We start from the raw sequence: 17,348 nt of genomic DNA on the forward strand, positions 1-17,348 counted from the left end.
AGCAGCTCTCCTCTGTTGTCTTCAGTAACTAGTAAACACAGGCCCTATGCTGGGAATTTGCTAGTTTTTGCTGTCATAAAAAGTAGGCACAGAGAGGCTTAATCTTCTAGCTCATTGCCCACACATTAAAGTACTGCACCAAGGAACAGCAAAAGCAAAGCATCTTGGAAGTTGACTATTCCAAGTTGGAGGTATTAGCAACCTCATTACAAAGCATGAAGGGAGTTAATTCAGGGTAAGTAACATGTTGTCTTTACAGAATGCCACTTCAAAGCCAATACAGGCCTACAATTTCCATTAGATCCATGGGTTCTTTGGGGGAAATGGAACATAATGCTTGCTGACTGACTGGGCAGGGGTTCATGTCCTCTTAGCCACCTGAATCCACAGCAATCTTTTCCAGCCATGTCAGTCCAGGGTTGAAGGCTTGCATTCCATCTCTGTGAATGCACTCAGGATCTAGCTAAACTTAGGACCCGCCAAAAGCCAAATTTGGGCTGAATCCTGCAAGTGAAGGTAACTCCTCACAGCTGTTCTGACAGGACTTTGAATGTGCATAGGCTGATGTTTTATGAAGCTACCCTGGGTGAGATGCCTGTTAACAGGTCTTCTTTCGAAGACAGAGGTCCTTTGGCTGGCCAACTCCCATCCTTTGCAGGGGCGCAACTAGTGCCAGCGCCTTCCGTCAAGAGTTTGGGTGTAATCTTCAATGCCTCCCTTTCTACGGAGGCACAGGTTGCAGCTACAACAAAGGCAGCATTTTTTCATCTCTGCCAAGCTAAGCAGTTGGTCCCTTACCTCTCTCGCCCTGACCTCGCCACTGTGATCCATGCGACGGTCACCTACAGGCTTAATTACTGTAACTCACTCTATGTGGGGCTGCCCTTGAAACCGACACAGAAACTCCAGCGGGTGCAGAATGCCGCGGCAAGACTCCTTACGGGGTCTTTGCTGAGGGATCACATTCACCCAGTGCCATACCAGCTGCACTGGCTCCCAGTGGAGTACAGGATCAGATTTAAGGTGCTGGTTTTAACCTTTAAAGCCCTATACGGCATAGGACCCTCGTACCTACAGGACTGCCTCTTCTTGTATGCCCCATGGAGGACCTTACGGTCTGCAAATAACAACACCTTGAAGATCCCGGGCCCTAGGGAAATTAGACTGGCCTTGACTAGAGCCAGGGCCTTTTCAGCTGTGGCCCCGGCCTGGTGAAATGCTCTCCCACAAGAGACCAGGGCCCTGCAGGATTTGACATCTTTCCACAGGGCCTGCAAGATGGAGCTGTTCTGCAAGGCCTTTGGGCAGGATAAAACAAGCCCGAAGGAGGCCCCCAACCCGCTCAAAGGTCCTTGTATGATCAGTGGAAACAGTTGGTCCTGGCAATTATTAACCACTCTCAATTGCCCGGATTTTAACTTGTCTGAATTAATTTTAAGATGTATTTTAATTAATTGTTGTCTGTTTTTATGCTTATTGTATTGTTTTTATGATGTTAGCCACTCTGAGCCCAGCCTCGGCTGGGAATGGCGGGACACCTATTAATTAATTAATTAATTAATTATTCCACTGTGCATTACTTAGCATGGCAGTACAGGAATTGTGCCAGAATTGGGATGCAAAATCAAGGTCCAAAGACTCCCCAAGGTTAGCCAGGGAACAATTCACATAAATCACCACAATGAAGCAACATGCAACTCCCCAGACTGGCCTGCCTCCATTGATGTTATGCTTATCCCTGTGAGTTGTTATGAGGAGTCTGCTATTAAATAATTTAATTAATAAATAGCTTTGTGGAGTTAGTGGGTGAAAACACAGGGAACTGGTGCTCCGAAAACAAAACAAAACAAAACAAAAAACAAAACCCTCTATGACAAATGCATGTTTGGTATGGCACAGAACAATTAACACAGATTCTGAGGGAGCAGGGATGGGAGAATCTTTATTCAGCCAAATGGGGGAAGAGGTGACGGGGAGCCACTAGAAAGGAATTATTGGCTGCCAAAATCTATTATACAATCTCCCTGGCAAGATTGTACCAGGAACATGAATGACGCATACATGGGTTCCAGCAAGCCCTTATCAGCCTCCCAGTGTCAAGACAGGCTTGCTCTGCGCTAGTGGTAGTGTGACGGCCAGAGCTCAGAAGGCATGCTTGGGCAGGACTGTCACACGCTCCTGTTCCCCACCTCCAATGCCATCCAGCGATTTCAGGTGAGCCAGACTTCTTCCAAGAGCCTCTTCCAGTTGCCCACGGATGGCCTGGACCCGGTCCAGCTCCACCTGCAGTGTCTGTTCACGCTGAGAGCTGGCAAGACTATGCAGAAAGGGAAGCAGATTAGGAGCAGTTTATGAGTTGTTCTGCCAAGGTCTACCACCCTCTCTCTGCTCACCACTTACTCTCATTCCTTCAAAAGCACCAACCACCTCACTCCTCGCAGCTGCCTTTCAGCAACGCTCTCGCCAACAGAGAGAAAACAGGGGAAAGCTGTGGGTGCTGCAAGGTGGGTGCTCACTTCTGACAACCTGGGTATACAAACAGTTCTTCCAAATAACACCTTGAGGGTTTATGATTTACTAAACTAGCCTATAATCTTTGTAGATATGTCAAGCAAACAGCAAGAGGTGGGAAAGCAAGGGAACATAAGCGAAAGAGTTTCTAGTCGCAGCTACAAAGAAAACTCCAGCCTCTACCTATCAAATGCCTCAGCACTGGAGGCAGGGGAACAGAGCATCTCTTCACCTGTCAGGATGAGCTTGAAACTTCACCAAAGTGCTGTAGAGCTGCTTTTCGGCTTTCAGAGTTTCATTCAGCTGATTCTTCTCTGCTGCCAGCCCCTCCAACACCTGCAGCAGCTGAAAGCGCAAACATTTGCCTTCACTTTGTGCTTACGTGAGCATTTTAATGCTATTTAACAGTCAAGCAAATACAACCTTGTGCCAGATTGTGACCTGAGCTGCATTTATGCCGCTTGCTTCTCTTATTTCCTGAGGAAGATCTTGACTGAAGGCAGATGCAGGTGGACCACTCCACATACCAAGACTGCTTTTAATGGTGCTGATATCAGAGTCTTTTGCAAAGGAGGAAAGCCTCCAATTTCCCACAGACAGAGAAATAGACCCCTTAATTTCAGTGGGTCTACTCTGAGTAAAACTTGGTTTGTGAAGTGCAATCAACAGAGGGCTGCCCTTAGACTGCCGTTTGGGGATTAAATGCCTGCTCAGGAAGTTCACAGTCCTTTTCAGCCAGTCACCCTCTCACTGTAGTCTCACAGTGCTGTTGTGAGAAAAGCCTACATAGGTAACTCTGAGCAACTTTGAGGAGCAGGAAACAGACATAAATCAAACTAGCCTGTGTCCACCACATCGCCGCGACACTTTTCTGCCATACCTGCAGTCTTCTGTTTTCAGCAACTTCCTGTCCTTGCTGTTCCATCTTGGCTACCTTTTCCTGAAGCATCAACACTTCCTGGGAAAGTCGCTCAACTACTGGCATTTCTTCAGGGTCAACCAGCTGCATTTGCAAGTCCTGGAAGTCAAGGAGAGAGTGACTTGGAGAATGGAAAAGTGCAGTCATGGCCCTGGGCCATGCGTCTACCACCAACTTCCAGTCAAGAGATCTTCCACATCATTAAAGTGTGGAGTACAACTGGAATGGGAGGCCCTGAATTAAAAACCCAACACAGGTCTTTCATTTGCAACATCCCAAAGAAGGCCTGTGATTAAACAAACTAAACCTGCTTCATATTAAAAGATTCTGCTGCTTCTTATAATTTTGCATTTAACCAAAGGTTTTCTGCTGCCAGTGTTAAATCATATACTAAACTATACACACAGATATCTGTAGCTAGAGAGAACCAGAGTCAGGGCCCTTTTGTCCCACCTTTATGAGTTCTTCTTTTATCTGGATGCTTCTAGTCAGAGATTCAACATCAGAAGCTTGAACCTGTAGCTCCTCTTCTTGGGAGACCAGGACAGACTGAAGAGCAGCAAGTTCCAACTGTGGAGAAGAGAAACGAGAGCCAGTAACAGCAAAGAGAAGGCAAGGGAGAGAAGTGCCCCATGAGGATGTGGCAAATGTTTCTCATGCTGTCTTAGGCTTGCCCGTCTGCTAGATCTGTCGGCTGGCACATGGCATCCTTCCCTAGGAGAACTGCCCTTCCTTTCCCGCTCAGCAGGCAGCACATGGGCATGCTGGTTGTGCTGCCAGGGGCCTCTGTTCCTCAATACCTTGACTCAGACTCACTCTGCTTTCCTTCTCCTTTTTTGTCAATAGCTCAAGCTGTTCTTTGGCACCAGTAAGCTCTTCCTCAAGTCCAGCAGTTGCCTCCCAAGCTCCTGGAGAGAAAGCAGAACAATGTTAGGCTGGGATCTCATACCTCTTACCCCGTCTCACAACTTTAAAAATCAAAAGCGGTGCAATCCCTGTGGAGAGAAAAACTTTCAGTTGAAAAACAACCAGAGTAAAAAGAGTTAAGGATTCCACTTTCCTCCCAAAAGTTTTTTTTTTAAATGAATACACACAGAGAGAAAGATGCATGCAACTATATAATCACATGTTGATTCAGCTTTATTTATTTAGGGCATTCCCAAAGAAACTCCTAGATCAGCAGAGAACAGGAGACAAAGTAAATTAATAAAAATTAATAAGAACAAAGCAAAATAAATAAATAATGGGAGAACAGAATCATATTCATTATTAGCAACAGAGATTAACAGGTCAGCTGCTCCCCCTCCCCTCTCCCCAAAGAAACCCTGGACTAATAAAAAAGCTTTCACCCGGTGCCAGAAAGGCAGTCTCAAAGCCAGGTGATTTTCCTTCAGGACACAGGAGGGTGCTGTGCACCAAATTAAACCTAGTGCAGTGATATCCACACAAGAGATGGGGAACCTGTGGACTACAACTGCCAACACTGGTCATGATGGCTGGGGCTGATGGGAGTTGCGAGTCCAAGCAACATCTGGAGGGCAAAAGGCTCCCCATCCCTGGACTACAATGACAGGCAGCACCTGTCCAGTGTGCTCAGGCAGGGGCAGTTCCCTGGAGGAGCAAAGGGCCCCTGCAGGCAAAGCAAAGAGCTCCATCTCCCTGACAAGCAGCCGTGGGCTTAGAGGTCACATGCAGCATGAAGCAGCTGAATTGTTCCTGCCAGCAAACATTCTGGGTGGCCAAGGGTTAAACTGAATGGAAGCTGCTTATGGACCAACCTTTCTCCACGTTGAAATGGCCATCTCCGTTCTTAGATGTCATGGTAGTGGGGCTCTTGCTTGAGCTTTCTTGCCTCAGTGCCTAAGAACATAAATATACACATTATTTCACTGATAATTCATAGGCCTTGAGAGTTTGAATAAAGTATTCAACTCCAAAGTTGAACAACTACAGTGTTTGCTCACAGTCTGTTTTCTCCCTCTGAGAAGCACCAATTCTGCTCACTCACTTCAACATTGCTCTCATTTCTTTCCTTTAGGAAAGACTTCAAGGCTCTGCTCTGAAAACACTTTGCTTTAAAACTGCACACATAGGGCCAAGCTAGATGTGGTGCTAATGCATCATTAGAGACCATTTCTCTCCATATGGTCCTGGGCTTGCAGGCCAGGCCAGGCCATCATGCAACCATTTCCCCACTTGATTCCTAAGCCCTGAGCACAAGCGGCACTGGAGGCTGAGGCTGAGCACCACTGAAGATGGAAGAGTCTGCTCAGGGCACAGATTATTGCAGCGTGGACCTCCATTTCCTCACCCCTTTTCTTTCCAAGCAGGCCTTCCCCTCCCCCTCTCAGGACAACCTCTGGGAGGGAATGTTCTCTCACAGAAGCACATTCTTACTTCCGAGTCATCCTTCTGTAGGAGATGGGCAGTGGAAGCTTCCATCTTCCCTTGTGAAAGCTGGCCCTGCAGTTGCTGACGTAAATCTTGCAGCTCACAACTTCTTTCTATTAAAGCCCGTGCCATTTTCTCAGAAGATATCTGACAATGATAATGATAATAATGATAATGATAATAATAATAGTAGCAGCAGTAGTAGGAGTACCCTGCCCATCTGATTGGGTTGTCCCAGCCACTCTGGGCAGTACTGATACATCAGCTAGGACTGGTATGAGGGCCAACCGTGAAGGCGGCTCTTCCTGGTGGTATATTGCGAGTGAAACCACTGCTGCTCCCAAGTCCCTCTGCCGCTGAGGCACAAACAAGCTGCAGCCAGGCACTGGTGGCAGAGGGACTCGGGAGAGGTGGCAGTTTCACCCAGCAGTGTAGAACTCTAGATCAGCGTACTCCTGCCCAGATCAAAAGCACACCCTGCCACATGGACTGAACCAGATATAATCTGAGGTAGGATTCCATGGGCTCTGGGGCAACTGCGAGCCTGAGCCACACCAGACAAGGCAGATTGGGTGTGGATGCCAAGCCTCCAACATCCCCTCGGAGACCACATCCAGCAACTCAGCAGGGTGGGGAGTGCGCTCACAGAATCCCTAGCCTGTCATGAGAGCCCAAGCGTGAGGTACAAATATTTGATATGGAAAGACTCCTAAACAGAATACACAAAGAAGGAAGCATACTAGACAGAAGAACCTGAGGGCATAAGAAAAATCCCGAGGGATGAGGCCAAAGGGCCATTCAGCATCCTCCTCTCACGGAGGCCCACCTGATGCCCATGGGAAGCCTGGAAACAGGGCCTGAGGGCAACAGCATCCTCCCCACTTCTGAGTCCCAGCATCTGGTTTCCAGAGACATATTACCTCTGGAAGCAGAGGAAGAACGTAGCCATCGTAGCCATGCAGGAGCTCCTCCTCCCCAACCACTGAGTCTCTCTTGCTGAGACAGAGACGCCTACAGATGCATCTGGGAGAGAGTGGCATTGAAAGCCCAAGAGAAGAGTGCCAACCCCAGTGCACAGCTGCCCACTTACACAACTCTGCTGCTCTCTGGTGTGCACAGCTTGAAGCAACTCCTGAAGCTCAGCCATTTGCTCCACAGTCTGCCGGCTCTTGTCACTGAGGAGTTCCTCTATGGTCTGCTCTTTCTGCTGAAGGCAGAGATACAGCTCTTCCACAAGCTCCCTCTGCCCAGGCCCCAGCTTGCATAGCAGTTTTGCTGACAGTGCCTAGGGAAATGACAATGACAAGGATAATCAAGAGGGAGGAGGAAAGCAGGCCTTCCTATTTCAGACAGGGTGCTGAGATCAAGGAGAAGAGGAAATTTCAGAGGTTATTCAACTACGATTACCTGGGCACCATTTCTGGCAATGTACAATGACCAGCACAACCAACAACTGCTTTCTGGATTCTGGTTTAGTAACGATGTTGTACCTGCAGAATGACTGTGAACCTGGATCAATCACTGGCTGAGAGGAGGGGGCAACAGTCCCAGGGCCTCCCAACAGAGCTGCCTTTCTCACTTACTTCCACTTTCTTATTCCTGTCATGCAACGCCGCCTGCAGCTGCCGGATTGTTCCCTCTTGCTCTGCCTGCCACTTGAGAGATTTTGATTCAACTTCCTCTTTCAGCCAGCGCAAATTCTGGTAGCTTGTCAACAGCTGCTCATGTTCCAGGCCCTTTGCTTTCAGCAAGCTCTCCATTCCCTACGGGAGAGGGGAGAGAGTGGATAGCAAAGAGATCAACAGAAGGCCAAGCCAGACTTCCGTCTAGATTTCTCATGGTACAAAACAAGCAACATCTATTTCCATCAGGTCCTTTATGCACATGGCACTGGGGGGGGGGCACAGCTCTACAGTGGTATGCATACTTTGGACATTTTAAGGTTTTAAGGTCCAAGTTCAACTCCTGCGATCTCTGCTGCAGAAGAACCCAATTCAGGAGAGAAAAGCCCTTTGGAGAGCTACTACAAGTAAGAGCTGCTCAACAGTGGAACGGTCTCCCACAGGAGGCTGTGGACTTACTCTCCTTCCTTGGAGGGTTTAAAGCAGAGCTTGGATGGCCATCTGTCATGGATGCTTTAGCCGAGCTTGCTGCATTGCAGGGGGCTGAACTAGAGGACCCTACTCTACGGTTCTATGATTCTATGTGAGGATAGAAACGTTGGGCTGGCTTGTTGGCACCATTAGGTATAATTAAGTTGTGCTGAGTGCTACTCTGAAACTCTGGATTAACCCTAACATAGCTCAAGTCAACCTAAAAGCAATGGCAAAGGAATTGCTGCAAGAGTCATCTTGAAGAGTGCTGCATTAATACAGTGTCAGTCTCAAGAGTGGGAGGGAACCATGGCAGACGGAAGGAATGGCATAAGCATTGCCCTTCCTGCTGCAACCCACCTGAATGGTAGCCTCATTATGGGAGAGGACCCTGCGCAGCTTTTCCAAGTCATGCTCTCGCTCTTTCACAGCCAAGCGAAGCTGCTGCAGCTCCTGCTCCTTGTCTTCAAGCACACAGAATTTCTCATCGACCGCTCGCTGCAAGAAAAAAGGCCACGAGTGGGCAAAGAAGTAGCAAGCGTCACAAACTCAAGCAACCAAGATTATAATTTAATAAAATACATATAAACTATTTAAATGGTTTACAAACATAGAAAAAGGGTTCCACAATATTGTGGAACTCACAACTCACACCCCACTCATCGTTAAGAGGGAGATTCAGCTCCCCTTCCCCTCTTCAATGTGCCAGACAAGAGAGAAAAGAGGACATCTGCTCTTGGCACTGCAAGGGCCGGTCCAAGGCATTTGGCTGCCTGAGGGAAAGGGCAAGATGCAGCCCCACCCCCTACAGAAGCCACCCAGACTGCCACCTAAGAGCAGCAGGCCACCTCAGAGGTGCAGAGCAGGGTGCTCTGTGCTCCACAAAACCTACCAGCTGAGGAGACCTGGGACAGCAAAGGATGGCACCAGTGTGAACACAGAAAAAATACACAAGAGATTGTGCTGGACACCTCTGTAATTACCTCCAGGATGGCATCCCTGTCTTTGATTCGTTGTTGCAATTTCTTCACCATATTATCAGCTGATGTGGGGCTCTTGTCCGAGCTCTGGTGATACTGAATAAGTTCCTTAGATTCCTGCAGAAATGGAACATATTGACACCATCAATAACACCTGAGCAACTTCAGAAAGCTCCAAGAGAGAAGCAATGCTGGTGAGAGATCCAAGTGTTCTTGGGAAGGCAAATGAAGCAGTTGTGAATAGGGACAAGGAGGCAACTTTTCTGACCCACATTTATCCAAGGTCAGGGCACAAGCCACAGCCAAGCATGGCCTTTTATCATGAGACAGCAAGGACTGGCCCAGCACCTTCGACTCCTTTAACCTTGACTGGCCACTGCAATGTACTCTAGAGCAGCCTAGACAGGGCTTACCTTGAAAGCTTTCTGAAAAACCATTGCATGCCTGCTCACAGGATGGGGGTAGCCACAAGCAGTCCGAACCTGAGTGAATTTATCTGCAAAGAAAGCTTTGCACAATCATTGCAGGAGATCTTGGGGTCTATACCAGGCCCTGATGGCAAAGGTGGTTCCGTTAAATTACGAAACACCTGAAAGAGTCTCCTGCTGCTATTTTCTGCAGATGGAATAGAGGCAGTGAAGAAAGTGAAAAGTGAAAGTCCTCTTTGCCGTCGCTTGGTAGGCTCAGCGTTGAGCTCTAACCTGTGTCCGGTCAGATTCAGAATGAGTTTTCTGCCACTGGCACCCTAACCGTCTCAGCGGTTGTTTCCATGATTGGAGAAGGCAATGAACACATGCAAAGGGTAGGCAGTGGCTAGAGTGGGGAGGGAGGGAGGAGGCTTGTATTCGCAATATACTGCTGGGTTGGAAATTCTGAAATCCTTAACTGCAGTCAAGACCTCAAACTGGTTTGGGGCAATGTTTTGATACATCACCCAGCCCTACTATGTATCTGATCATAATGCAGTTATGTGGGGGCCATAACCTGGGGAAGGCTTCTAGTATCTGGTGTATTGATATGTCTTTACTTAATGATTAACATTTTGTTCAACCAAAGTGGGAAGAGACTATACAATATTTTGAACTGAATTAAGCAACAACCTCTGTGTGAAAGTCTGAATGGGAAGCGTACAAAGCACGTATCAGTGGACATATTATAGCACCTGCCTCCAATAAAAATCAGCTTAAAAACAAGGGAAAGAATAACTTGATAAATGAAAGAATCTTGGGCACAAATGATTAGAAATCCATCTACAAAATACAAAAAAGTATGAATTAAATAATATTCTTTCTCAACAGACAGAATTCATGCTTGCATGTACAAAGAAGAAATACTAGGAAAATGGTGAAAAAACAGCCATGATCTTGGCTAATTGTTTAAAACAAAAGAAAGACAGAGCATTGATTCCCAGTATTAGAGGGGCAACCAGTGAATTATAAAATTCTCCAAGTGATATTAATACCCAGGTTTTTAAAATTTCATGCAGAATGGGCAACTCAATGAAAGTAGAAAAGGAAGATACACATGTCCTTTAAAAAAAAAATACCAAATTTAAACCGTATACAAAAACAATTTTAGCATCTCTGATTTTAAGATCTGGATTAGATGGATTCCCATCTGAATGATTTAAAACTGTGTGGATCTTCTAGCATCAAAACTATGTTTATTATATGAAGAGGGGAATTCTTTCAATGACATTCAATCAAGCATATATCGGTTATACCAAAACCAGACAATATCATTAACTAATGTAAATATAAAGATTTTAACAACCGTTTTGGCAAATAGAGTTCAACAAGGGATATTGCCAATAATAATGAGTGACCAGGCAGGATTCACTAAAACTAAACATGCTTCAGACAATATCAGGCTAGTGGCTGATCTAATAGATTTAAATAGAATAAGAAAGTAATCTTTTTTTTAGGATACTGAAAAAAGCTTTGATATTTGATGCATCCACATCCAAGACACAGGAAATACTCAAACACTTGACTGAATCCTTAGAAGCTAAAAAAACAAAAACCCAGCTATTACTTTTTACAGAAGTTTAGTGTCAATCTGACACACAGACTTTGAGAAATGAATGGAATAAAGAATTAACAAGCCTCATCTTAACTGAACAATGGGATAATGTTTTAGCCTGTTTCTAATGTGTTGTTAGATTCCTAGCAATGCACTGCAAGCCAAAAGCAGAATTAAATAAACCTTCCATTACTGAGCTTTTCCTTTGAGTACATCCCAATATGCTCTGTTGGCACCAACTGGTGTGAAATGGCTGCTGGGGCGTTTGAGCCTCATTGTGGTGGGTGTCATTCCTTTTCTTTACTATACTTTTCACATATTTTAGCCAAGTAAAAGTGAACAAAAATGCAGTTCCCCACAAATCTTATAATAAATGTGTGCTGAGTTGCAATAGGTTCATTTCCCCATGCATCGTTACATGAAGGAGAAGTAGAGCTGGGTATCATCCGCATATTGATGAACACCCAGCCCAAATGCCCTGATGATCTCTCCCAGCGGAGGCATGTGGATGTTGAAAAGCATGGGGGAGAGGACAGAACCCTGAGGCACCCCACAAGTGAGAGCCCAGGGGTCTGAACACTCATCCCCCAACACCACTTTCTGAACACGGCCCAGGAGGAAGGAGCGGAACCACTGTATAACAGCTCTACACCACTCCTCTGTTCTTTTGAAAATGTTATAGCCTTTGTGAGAAAAGACAGAACTACTGCAAAAAATATACAGGATGACAGCATCATGCAGATGAACAAAGCTGGTTAATTCCAGACTAGTGTGGAAGATTCCCTTTAGCAACTGTATTTCCCAACCCAACACCAACAACTCTGGGCACTGTTTTGGTTTTATCTTTGGACCGTCTCACCTGTTAAACACACACACCATCTGAAATAAGGTGTGTTTTTGCCCAGACAGAATTTAACAACCCATCTGTATCTCACCTGTAGAAGCTGTTCTCTGCAAGCCAGCCTGTGCTTCAAATGCTTCAGTTTCAGCTCTTGTTTCTGCATCTCTGACCATCTTTCTCTTTCCAAAGTACAACATTGCCAGTTTTTGTTCTGCAGCTCTGTTCTTACTTGTTGAAGAGCACAACGCAGCTCCTGGAAACCAACACAACAATGTAGTCATTAGTCAATCAGGCCTGGAAGCATCTCTGGAGCTCTCAAAAGGGCAGAAAGGTTGAACTGAGCTGCAACAGGGAAAGCGACAGGACTGCTCACACTCCCCAAAAGGCAAACTCTGGCCATTTCCACCACACTGCCACAAACCGGTTGTGTGAACCTTACTTTTACAGTTAGTAACGTGAGGCTTTTTATTTGTGACATGAAAACATTTTCTGGCCCTTGAAGTACAGCAAAGGACAATGCAAGACATTCAGCTGTTCAAGCTCCATTTAGGCCTGGTCCCTTACCTTTCTCACCCTGATCTGGCCAAAGCAATCCATGTGACGGTCACCTCCAGGCTTGATTATTGTAACTCGCTCTATGCAGAGCTGCCCTTGAAACTGACCCAGAAACTCCAGCGGGTGCAGAACGCCACAGTGAGGCTCCTTATGAGGTCCTCACCGTGGGACCACATTCAGCCAGTTCTATACCAGCTGCACTGGCTCCCGGTGGAGTACAGGGTCAGGTTTAAGGTGCTGGTTTTGACCTTTAAAGCCCTACATGGCCTAGAAGTCTCGTACTTACAGGACCGCCTCCCCTGGTATGCCCCGCGGAGGACCTTAGTGTCTGCAAACACTAATACTTTGGAGGTCCCGGGCCTCAAGGAGGTTAGACTGGTCCCGGCCTGGTGGAACGCTCTGCCGCAAGAGACCAGGGCCCTGCAGGATTTGACATCTTTCTGCAGGGCCTGCAAGACGGAGCTGTTCTGCCAGGCCTTTGACCTCCCTCTTTCTATGGGACCAGCACGGATGGCCGGGCCTGATGAATATTTAATATTCCTTACCACTATAGTTGTTGCCATTCAATTTCATTTTGATTTTAATGTGATTTTGAACTTTATTTTAATCAATCGTTTGCGTTTTTATTGTATTATATATTTGGTGTTAGCTGCCCTGAGCGTGGTCCTGGCCGGGTATAAATAAATTATTATTAAAATAATAATAATAATAATAATAATAATAATAATAATAATAATAATAATTATTATTATTATTATTATTATTATTATATTTTGATGGGTGAAAAGGGCTCAACGAACGAATTCATGCCATACCTGGTTGTGTTTCCATGCAGCCTCTTTCTGCTGCTGCTCCTCTTGCAGCCATGTTTCTGCAAGGCAGGAGGTCTTCCTGGCCTCAGCCAACTGGAGATCCTTTTTCTGCTGAGCCATCTTCAGTTGCTGCACTTCCAGCTGAGTGAAGAAAAGTGTGTTCTGTACCTCAAGGAGTGCTACCGGCTGTGTCTGCTGCAACATGGAGGAGCCCCCTGGGATCTGCAGAAAGGTGAAAACAGAAAAGGGGGGCGGGTTAAGACTGAAATCACTGCCCAGAAAAATACTGGAGCTTTTAAAAGTGCATTCCATGGTATATCATAGGCTCTTGCCGGTAGCCAATGCTGCAGGCAAAATTTTTAAGGGTGGAACATTTTCTAGTTCAAATGTCTGGGATAAGACAAGACATATTCGATATAAGACAAGAAATATCAAAATAAGATACATACCTGCAATTGCCCAAGTTGGGTTTTATGTAGTGTCTCTTGTAGTTTGGCTATTGTCTCATTCTGCCCTTCAATTACACGGTACAGTTCTTCAGACTGCAGGACAGAATTGAGCAGTGAGAAATTAGCAAAGGCACCTATCACCTCCCCCTCCCGAGACATAATCTGTAGTGGGGTAGTTGAGATAATGGATTTCAACATTGCATTATTTCACATGTTCTCTCTGCACAAGCGCTGCCACTTGCTACAAGGAGCAATCTCCCAACTCCTCCCCTGAGTGCTGTTCTGGGGGGGGGTCCCCTGAATCCCCACCAGAGCCTATTTCAGGTAGAGCACAAAGCAGAGGCCCCGCTGCACAAGACAGAGTCCTTCAGCTGGTGGGCATGTTCGGGAAATTCCGCCCCAAGGTGCAACAAGACTGCTAGAATTTCCTAAAATGCTGTACCAGAAAGGACAGCTCACCCCATTCTCTATAGAATTATCTTACCCAATTTCACATACTGGGAAGATTTCATATGCTACAAATAACAGTTAGTTGTAATTTTGAATCACTGGCTCTATTTCAGCATTTACTGGACAAGGAGATGGCAACACTACAAACCTCTTTCTCTTTGCTCTTCAAGGTCTCATTCAAGGTCTGGATTTTGTGATCCTGTCTTTGGGATGTATGCTGAACAGACTTCAGTTCAAAATCCATCTCATTCAGTTTCTCTTGCAGCTGCTAAATGTCGTAAACAAACACACATTTTGAACTCGACCACATAAGATACTCTTTTCCATTCTCGGTACAGACACACCTCAGGGACAATACAGGCTTGGTTCCAGACCACCAAAATAAAGGGAATATTGCAATAAAGTGAGCCCCACAATTTTCTTTGTTTCCCAGTGCATATAAGTTATGTTTACACTCTACTGCGGTTTATTAAGCCAGGCCCCGCCGGCTGCAGGGGTGGAGTGGAGAGGGAGGCAGCTTCCTTTCCCTGGAAGCAGCTGTGCTGCCTCGTAAGGAGAAGTATCTGCAAAGTGCAATAAAATGAGGTATGCCTGTACAGCTTTAACCTACTGCTGAATTACTCAACCTTTCTACATATTTACATGAATTGCAATTTCCTAAGCCTCCAACATATATTGTGTTATTGGAAAGTTTACTGCCCCATAATTTTGGGAAATTTTAGATGAAACCTGAGGATTTCAGGTTTCATTTTTAAAGTAAATGTGTAATACACAACCCCTAGCCTCACCCTAGTGTTAGGTTGCATTTTGTGATACTAGCAAACTGACTGCTTCTGACTGCGACAGATCACATCCACAGGCTGAAATGACAATGTGTGCGTGTGTGTAACACACTGATGGCTCCAACTGGCCCAGAACAGTTTTTTAGGCTTGAGCACAAAAGTTTAAGCCCACATGCCCCAACCCATGGATTCAGTTGTCTCGACACAAATGCAGAGAGTATGGGAAACAAACAAGATGAAATGGAGCTTTTAATTCAGGATGGCAAATATGGCCTGCTAGGTATTACTGAAACCTGATGGGATGAGACTCGTGACTGGAATGTAGGAATTGAGGGGTATAACCAGTTCAAAAGGAGCAGACCAAGCAGGGAGGAAGAGTCCCCACCCCAGTCTTAGGAGGAAGTGCACAGCATCGAAAGTGCTGAGGCAATAGGACTGTGTCTGGTTGTCCCCAGCTCCGCATTCCCATGTCTTGGACAAAGTGTTTTTCATCTAACACACATCGCCTGAAGTATGGAATCTAAACCCTTCCAGCTTTTGAAAATAGGACTGAACCTATGCATTTTTGACTACGGGCACAGGCACCTGTAGATGTTATGACCACCATACAACTAGACATAGGCCAGGAAAAGGCTATAGATGTCTCACCATGTGTTGTGTTTACTCACACACTAGCCCCAAATCTATTTAATGCACTTTTGACTTGTATTATTTAAAAAATACCTTGTTGGTAGCATCAAGGCAGCTGATTTTTTCCAGCAGTTCTACATTATTTAGTTCAGATGCTTGTTTGCCTTGTGATAAGTTGCTTGGAGTCAGTTGCTGCTGGTCTTCAAACAAATACTGAAAAGGGTGAGAAAAAAGTGACATTTGCTCAGATAAGGTTCCTTTTGCAGTTTGCTTCCATTGTTATATAGCTCAGCAGGGAAATGGACTGGTAAATGAAGGAGATTGACAGTGAGAGGCTGGCCTTGGGACAATTTAACCCTTCCAATTCCATAAACACAGCTTTCAAGTTCCCTGACATTTCCATTTTCTACCCAAATATCTAATTTTCCACCAGTTACTAATTAAAGTATCATTAATTATCCCCTTCCCCTGCTCTTCTCAATTCCATTTCTTGCTATTCATTCCTCATTCTTCCTCATTGTTCTAGCAAAACTAACCAGAACTCAAGTTACTTTGTTTCTTCAAGCTGTATTGGAGCTAATATGTCTAGTACAAGAAGTCTGTGTGAGTTTATTATTAAAATATTTCCTGGTGCCTTTCTGACACACAATGACATTCAAGGCAGCTCCAAAATATTTGTTCTCTGTTGCACAATTTCCCCTCATGCTCCTTTAAGTCACTAAGCAAGGAGTCTGATTCATGTTCATCAGCACAAAGTTGCCTCAACTCCATGACTTCCTACTGAGGTAATCTGTAGTCTTCATCACTTTCCCCATGGTGGCAAAAGCAAGGTCTGGCATTAACAACAATTGTGTCCTGTGCCTTGAAAGTATGTACTGCAACCAGGCTCAGACTCACCGCTGAGCTTCAGGATCCAGAGGTATCTAGGGAAATCACTGCCCAGGGACCTGTACCTTAAATAGCCCCACTCTGTGCCGCCCCTGAGTTGTGGAGTAAAAATATTTCATAACCCTTTCGCTTCATCTGAGTGCCCTCCCAAATGCCATTAAAGGTCTGATGTATGGAATATCCTCTCTATAGTGAACAGATTTAGATTCTGATATCTGAATCTGTCACAGTGACGTCAAACAAACATTTCCTGGGGAAAACCTGAATGGCTCCATCTTTCCCAGAGCACAGCCTTTTCTGAGTGAGGGCAATACACTACTGCTGACAGCTCTACTCAGACGTTTCTTGTCACAGCCTTACTAAGCTGTGTCCAAATTAATGAGTTGTTTTATAGGGAAGACCAGGATCTTTTTCTGCTGCAAGCTGCTGATCACTCCTCCGCAGGTAACAAAACTGTGTATTCCTAATAAAGTATGTCTAAAACAACAATGCTACTAATGTCCCACATGCTCCAAAAGCTGTACACACTTGCAGAAAAGTTGTGTACTGTATTAAGCTGCTTGGAAATTATTCTGTGTCACAGGAACAGAGAATGAATTCCAAGAGCTTTAGTGTTTCAAGGGGATGGTGGTATAATACGGCTCTTCTATCATTGCTTGTTACTTTATTGCCATTAAAATTACTGTTTTCATTATTTTGTAGTGCTTTTTCCTATTTGACATTTCTTGGTGTTTTAAAGATGATTACTTTTATTTGTTAGTTTCAAATACTTGTACCCCACCATTCAGGACAATGGCATGACAAGGCGGCTTACCATCACAATTAAAAAGCAATAGATTTAATCAGTAGGTTGAGTAAAATTAAGCAGCCACTAAAAACAGCAGGTCAACATAAAACCATTAAAAGAAAAGCTACATGAGACAAGTCATTGGGGCTCATTTAAGGGAACCCAAGAGGAGCTTGCTGATTATTTTGAGAGGAGTTTCAAAGATCTACAGCCACTCCTTGGAGTAAAAACATATGTA

General features: G+C 45.2%; 1 protein-coding gene across 6 annotated transcripts in view; it reads right to left on the reverse strand.

Annotated features, from left to right (window-relative positions):
* Positions 1-17,348, reverse strand: part of PDE4DIP (phosphodiesterase 4D interacting protein) — a 91,440-nt gene that overhangs the window by 37,243 nt on the left and 36,849 nt on the right. For 5 of the 6 annotated variants that reach the window (XM_083621354.1, XM_083621357.1, XM_083621356.1 and 2 more), the window contains 16 exons: positions 15,529-15,648; positions 14,172-14,291; positions 13,574-13,666; positions 13,128-13,346; positions 11,852-12,010; positions 8,898-9,011; positions 8,275-8,412; positions 7,405-7,584; positions 6,912-7,106; positions 5,828-5,968; positions 5,209-5,290; positions 4,247-4,338; positions 3,884-4,000; positions 3,392-3,529; positions 2,744-2,856; positions 2,190-2,317 (listed from right to left, as the gene is read on the reverse strand). In XM_083621354.1, the coding sequence (XP_083477480.1) occupies positions 2,190-2,317; positions 2,744-2,856; positions 3,392-3,529; positions 3,884-4,000; positions 4,247-4,338; positions 5,209-5,290; positions 5,828-5,968; positions 6,912-7,106; positions 7,405-7,584; positions 8,275-8,412; positions 8,898-9,011; positions 11,852-12,010; positions 13,128-13,346; positions 13,574-13,666; positions 14,172-14,291; positions 15,529-15,648 (2,149 nt within the window). The remainder of the gene's footprint in view (positions 1-2,189; positions 2,318-2,743; positions 2,857-3,391; positions 3,530-3,883; positions 4,001-4,246; positions 4,339-5,208; positions 5,291-5,827; positions 5,969-6,911; positions 7,107-7,404; positions 7,585-8,274; positions 8,413-8,897; positions 9,012-11,851; positions 12,011-13,127; positions 13,347-13,573; positions 13,667-14,171; positions 14,292-15,528; positions 15,649-17,348) is intronic. The other variant, XM_083621355.1, reaches the window with a different exon arrangement.

The sequence above is a fragment of the Podarcis filfolensis genome, assembly GCF_964270895.1.
Source record: "Podarcis filfolensis genome assembly, chromosome: 6".
Lineage (NCBI taxonomy): Eukaryota > Metazoa > Chordata > Lepidosauria > Squamata > Lacertidae > Podarcis > Podarcis filfolensis.